Source organism: Alexandromys fortis, unplaced genomic scaffold (genome assembly GCF_014885135.2).
Source record: "Alexandromys fortis isolate MF-2015 unplaced genomic scaffold, M_Fortis_MF-2015_v1.1 scaffold_203, whole genome shotgun sequence".
Classification (NCBI taxonomy): Eukaryota; Metazoa; Chordata; class Mammalia; order Rodentia; family Cricetidae; genus Alexandromys; species Alexandromys fortis.
This window is the reverse complement of record NW_026068080.1, coordinates 2,702,495-2,708,552: the sequence shown is the minus strand read 5'-3', so window position 1 is coordinate 2,708,552 and position 6,058 is coordinate 2,702,495. Positions and strand designations below refer to the sequence as shown.

Sequence of the window (6,058 nt, the reverse complement as noted above, 5' to 3'; positions counted from 1 at the left end):
TTTCACTCACACTTGCAAAGACTAGCTGCTACACACAGCTGAGCCCTATATTCTCCTAAGGTCACTTTTGCATCACCACACTTCAGGGATTCTAGTAAGCACTTCAAAAAAATATATATATGTCCTGTCGGAGTCAATAACAAAGAAAGAAGATGACAACGGAAACGGGTTCTAAACTGGGAAAACTCTTGTGGGTTCTTAATATTCTAAGTTCTAAGTTAAGCAGACCATGGAATTAGTCAGGAATAGATAAGTAAACAAGACTGTGTGGGCTCGCCACTCAAATTATTAAAAAAAAATTCTGAAGAGAGGAAGTTCTCCTCTGAGGATACATTTTCTTTTGAGAATTGGAAACAAATACTCTTAAAGATACTACATCGTAGCAGAAACTGCCTTGAGAACTTTTAATTTTAAAAACTCTCTCCAACCAAATGAAAGGCTGGTCATATTTTAGTAGACTTTATTTTCCTGAAACCATTACAATCAAATCTAGGGAATCTTATCTGGTCTTGTGTACTTTTTAAACATCTGCAAATAATGCCACACACTGACACATTCTCCACCCCCAGCCACACACTTCCTGACTTAAACAAACCCGGGCCATCGGTTGGACTAAATTTTTAAAAGTAACCTTTGGGGAATTCCTGTAAACATATTATCTATTCAATAAAAACTTGGAAGGGTGTCTGGTTTTGTTTGTTTGTTTTTTACTGTATATATCAGCCCATTGATGGGTGTAGACCCAGAGAAGGGAAGGAGGGAGAGGAATCGAGAGTGAAGAGAGGGAGGAGAGAAAATGAAAAGGGGAGGGGAGAGAGAGACAGAGCTGAACAGAGAAATGGAAAGGAGCGAGATAAACCCACTTGTAGGCAGGAAGGAGAAAGACGCTAACCCTGAGTTTTATGAGATTGTGCGGGTTGCCGCAGAGGAATACGGTAACAGCTGGAGATTACGGTACTCTCTGGGCTACCGCCTGTACTACGTCAACCAGAGCTGCAAAGTTCCTCGCCGCTCTTTTCTGGTGTCCAGGAACTGAATATCAAACCGGTGATCTTGGAGTTATTGGCTTGCTGTACTTGCCTTTTCTTTTCTCTGATATTAGTCTTCATGTTTAAAAGATCTAGGAGAAGCCCAAGCGAGCCCGGAGTTTGAGGTGCTCGGCAGTAGTGAGTGAGTCAGCGGGTGCTAAGGACTGGGACTCGGTCTTTGGAGACCGCCCCTCTCCTCGCTGCAGAGAAGCAGCCAGGGCTGCGTGGACTGAAGGTCCGCTCTTCCCCCGGCCAGGACCTCCACAGCCGCGCAGCAGGTGAGTAGCACAGGCGGTGCTGGGCGCGGGATCCCGCAGGGCCGGGTGGGGGTGGGCAGGTGTGCCCGGCCTCCAGCTGACGCTGGACCTCCACTTAGCCCCGCGTCTCCGCTTTGGGACCCGCTTTGATACCAAGGCCCCAAACCACTGCGTTTTCCTGATTTGCCACTAGAAGTTACCTTCTAGTTAACAAGTGTCATTTTAACCCAGTTACAGACCCGGGTGGGAGAAAGCGGGTTCCGCAGTGGCGTGGTTTGGGTATCGCCTGTGAAGGCTTGAACTTGTGATTTTCACAGGAGCCTTCACCTGAGATCCCTACCTTGGGGCTTAACCCCAAAAGACAAAGTGTGCATGTCCCCAAGCCCCGCACTTCTGACACATGTTTGCTGGTGTGTGTCGTTTGTAAAAATCGAGTTATTTAGGTAGATCATTACCCCTAACCCAGAAAACCTCAGGCATCCCGACTGCTGGCACACGGATTTGCTTTTTCTTTTTTAGACCCTTAGGCAATCCGCAGTGACTGCTACTCACAAAGCCTGGTCCGAGGAGTGCTGCGCTCCTACCTAGCTCCCGAGAAGCTCGGGTGTGGCTAGAGGTTGGAATCCCTAGGACGGGCACCCCTTTGAGATCCTGCCTGAATCTATCAGGGCCCTGTTTAGTCCTGGGGATTGGCTTTGCTGGGAACCTGGCTCTCTCTCTCTGAGGTGTCTTGACGGGGACTCGCGCGCTCTGCTCCCACGAGCGCCAATTCCGCGGGAGTGAGCGTGCGCGTGGCCCTGCGGTTCCGTGCTCTCTGAGGTTCGCTCTCCCAGGCTGCCCTCTCCAGGTGACTGTGGTGCAACCTGTTCAAAAGGCGACTCGGAGGATCCTCCAGATTCCGCCGACTTGCCTCTGTGCGACAACCCGCAACCGCAGTCGAGCATGTAGAGCTGGGGTGGTGGTGCAGGGAGGGGGCGTTTGGGGGTTTTATTTTCTTCATTCTGGCTCTCGAAGTCCAGCTTTCCGCTACTGCAGCTTGGGGTTTTGTTACCATTATTTGAGGTGGGAAGGTTATTTTGATTTTATTTTAATTTATTATTATTTTTGGTGGTGGTGGTGTGGTTTTGTTTGGGGTATTGAAATTGGCCATCGATGGAGAGGTGAAGCACTGGAAGGCAGCTTCCCAGAGGGGAGGACTGGGGAGGATTGAGGAGGGGTATATAATACACGATCTTAACCCTCCTGTGTTCCCCTCATCGCCTGTGTCGAGGCTGCCCAAAGCCACTCCCGACTGCAGAGCAGCGGGCTCCCAGCAGGAGTCTGGTTACTGGGCGAGCTCAGCAGGGCCTGGCTGTCTAGGGCGCCTGGCTCACTGTCCGCCTTTTTCTTTGCACTTTTGTATTTTCAGTTGGATTCAGATAAACGAAGTTCCAGGGCCACTTCGGTCTCAGCAAATATTTCAGACCCATGTCACCTCGCCAGAGCAGCCGGCCAAGCTAAGAGTATCTACCAGCCAGTGGCAGCGCCCAGATGCCCAGGGTCCCTGCCTTTGAGCTTCGACGGCTGCGCCACACTTAATTCCTCTTTCGGCAAAGACTGGCAATAGACTTGTGAATTTCTAATTTACGTGCGAATGCACAGGATGGATCAGACCACGCAGAAAAGCGAACTCCTGTAATCTCTGAGACTGCATTCTGAGCATGTCCCCTTGAACCTGGCTGCAAGCCTCGGGTAGGGAGAGTGACCCCAGCAGCCCAGAGTGCCCCTGGCCATGTCACCTTTAATGCTCTGTGACTCAGTGTGGCCCTCTGAGGGTTCCCAGGGCTGCCCAGGGTGGTTTCCAACAGGTGTGTTCTCTCGCTCCCCCAGCCCAACCCAGCTGGCAGGATTCCCCCAAGCTGAGGTTGTTTGACTCTTCTTCCTCACTTCCCCCACCCCACCCCCACCAGAGGGTGGCCGTCCAGAGCCGGACCTTGCCCCCCTCCCTGGGACCATGGTGCTTCTCGCTGAAAATGTTTCCGAAGGCTCCAACTGCACCCACCCACCAGCACCAGTGAACATTTCTAAGGCCATTCTGCTCGGGGTGATCTTAGGGGGACTCATCATATTCGGGGTGTTGGGGAACATCTTAGTGATCCTCTCGGTGGCCTGTCATCGGCATCTGCACTCGGTGACTCACTACTACATTGTCAACCTGGCGGTGGCAGACCTTCTCCTCACCTCCACAGTGCTGCCCTTCTCGGCCATCTTTGAGATCCTGGGCTACTGGGCCTTTGGCAGGGTCTTCTGCAACATCTGGGCAGCGGTGGACGTCCTGTGTTGCACAGCGTCCATCATGGGCCTCTGCATCATCTCCATCGACCGATACATTGGTGTGAGCTACCCGCTGCGCTATCCCACCATTGTGACCCAGAGGAGGGGCGTCAGGGCTCTGCTTTGTGTCTGGGCTCTTTCCCTGGTCATCTCCATCGGACCCTTGTTCGGCTGGAGGCAGCCTGCGCCTGAGGATGAGACCATCTGTCAGATCAACGAGGAGCCCGGCTATGTGCTGTTCTCCGCGCTGGGCTCTTTCTACGTGCCACTGGCCATCATCCTGGTTATGTACTGTCGAGTCTACGTGGTGGCTAAGAGGGAAAGCCGGGGCCTCAAGTCCGGCCTCAAGACCGACAAGTCGGACTCGGAGCAAGTGACGCTCCGCATCCACCGGAAAAATGTCCCAGCAGGAGGCGGCGGGGTGCACAGTGCCAAGAATAAGACTCACTTCTCCGTGAGGCTGCTCAAGTTTTCCCGAGAAAAGAAAGCGGCCAAGACTCTGGGCATCGTGGTGGGCTGCTTCGTCCTCTGCTGGCTGCCTTTCTTCCTAGTGATGCCCATCGGTAAGTGTTCTCAGCGCCACTGCTTAACGGGGGAGGGGGAGTCTCCATGGGAGACTGGGGAGGAAAGGGCTGGTCTGCATCTCAAAGCGCACAGAAGGACTCCCTCCTGGGAATTAAGAGTTTTCCCTCTCTCTACTCCAGTAGCCTTTGCAGTGGGTGCTAGGTCACTTCGTCAGCTCTAGTAAAGAAGGTTCCTGGCTGCTCCAGATTCATTGGTCTCTTTAGCAAGAATGTCAACTTTTCTTAATGCCTTTAAGCCTGTTTAATTTAAAGTCACTCACTCTTTTAGAGTCCCCAAAGCAGACTGATTGTGCTCTGTCCGCTATGGGGGGGGGGGGGAGTAAGTCCTATTGGCTTGAAAATTTTCCACTGTGCTTACTCTGGACAGCAGGATTGTGTGGCAGCAGGATTGGGTTAGGTGGTTCATTCCACAGTGTTAGTTACAGTTAGTTATAGTGTCTGCGTAGGCTCTGGCTGTTCATTTTGCTTTCCGCTTTGTTCTGGAAGAGAGTATGGAGAACGTGGTGACCCACCATGTCAACAGAAATGGTGGTCCTTATTGTTGTTTTACATCCAAACACCATTTAAAACCTTAAAGAACCCACCATAACAATCCAGTAGGCAAGCACTCTTTCATTTGTATCAGCAAGTTTGAAAGCAGACCTCGCTCTTCTCCAGAATCATCCCGGAAGTGGTGGACGACAGCTTGAAAGAGGGACGATAATTCTGCAAATCCAATTTTTGCAGATGCAAAATTAGCTGTTGTCGAAATTAATTAGCCCCTCCTAAGCATCCACAGCCCAACCCACTCGGAACAGTCCCCTGTCTCCGAAAGGCCTTCGATGCAATCCCAAAGCACTTCTTTGCTATTTTTAGTTGGTAAGCTAAAACACAGACTCACGGTCTGGTTACCACGAACTCTCACAAACACAAAATCATAGCGAAAAACGTTAATAACACAATCCCTCTAAAGTTCCTTGGAGGCCTGTATCAATTACAGCAGCATATATTGCAACACTGTGGGAGAATAATAGGCCTAGTTTTTGAGTTTCAACTGTGCCCCAGATACTGATCAGACTTTTCAGCAACGATCATCTTGCCCCACGTGATGCTTTTTAAGTTCTATTGAATGATATAGCCACCAGCCATGTACAGCTGTTTAAATGTGGACTGAAATTAAATTATCCCCAGTTTCCGTCTCTCAGTACCACTAGCCACTTCTCAAGTGCTCAACAACCAGCCAGGACCAGTAGCTACATTTTGAGACAGTGGGGATACTGGATTTCTGTTGTTATGGGATTCAGTAGAACAGGGCTACCAGGGAGGCAGACTCACCCTATGGCCTTCTTTGTGCCTGCCTTTCACTGTTCCTGACTTTTCTCCTGGAAGGATCCTGGAGCTTTGAGTTTATTGGAGGACACTCTTTAGCTTCTCTGCCTACTTCTCTTCCCACACTCCTCCTCTTTCTGCCTCCTTGAGAGTACACTATTATTGTTGTACCTGTTTACTCAAATGCTCGCTGAACCCTTGTTTTAGCCGCTAAGGGTGAACAAGGCAGAAAGCCCTTGCCCATGAAATAGATGTGTGCAAATATGCCCTAAGAAGTTAAGGATTACTAAATGCTGTCAGACAGGTAGCGTAAGGAGGATGGAACAGGTAGTCTGGGAAGTTTTATGCATTGTAGGGATATTGAAGCAGAGCGCTGATTCAGCTAAGCTTGTGAAATCAGGAAGGAAGAGCCGGTTGGCAGAGGGAACAGTGGGTACAAAGATGAGAAAACCTCGTCTGCTCAAGCAAGGGCAAGAGGCAAGCGCAAAAAGAGGCTGGGGGCAGATGAGGTCACATCATGAGGGGTCTTTTTGCTCAAGTAAAAGTTGCATGCTTGTGTGTTTATGGT

General features: G+C 50.5%; 1 protein-coding gene across 3 annotated transcripts in view; it reads left to right on the top strand.

Annotated features, from left to right (window-relative positions):
* Positions 1–968: 968 nt before the first annotated feature.
* Adra1a (adrenoceptor alpha 1A) overlaps positions 969–6,058 on the top strand; it is a 92,560-nt gene continuing 87,470 nt past the window's right edge. For all 3 annotated transcript variants that reach the window (XM_050121879.1, XM_050121878.1, XM_050121877.1), the window contains exons 1-2: positions 969–1,306; positions 2,694–4,161. In XM_050121879.1, coding sequence (XP_049977836.1) covers positions 3,279–4,161 — 883 coding nt within the window. In that variant the 5' untranslated portion in view covers positions 969–1,306; positions 2,694–3,278. The remainder of the gene's footprint in view (positions 1,307–2,693; positions 4,162–6,058) is intronic.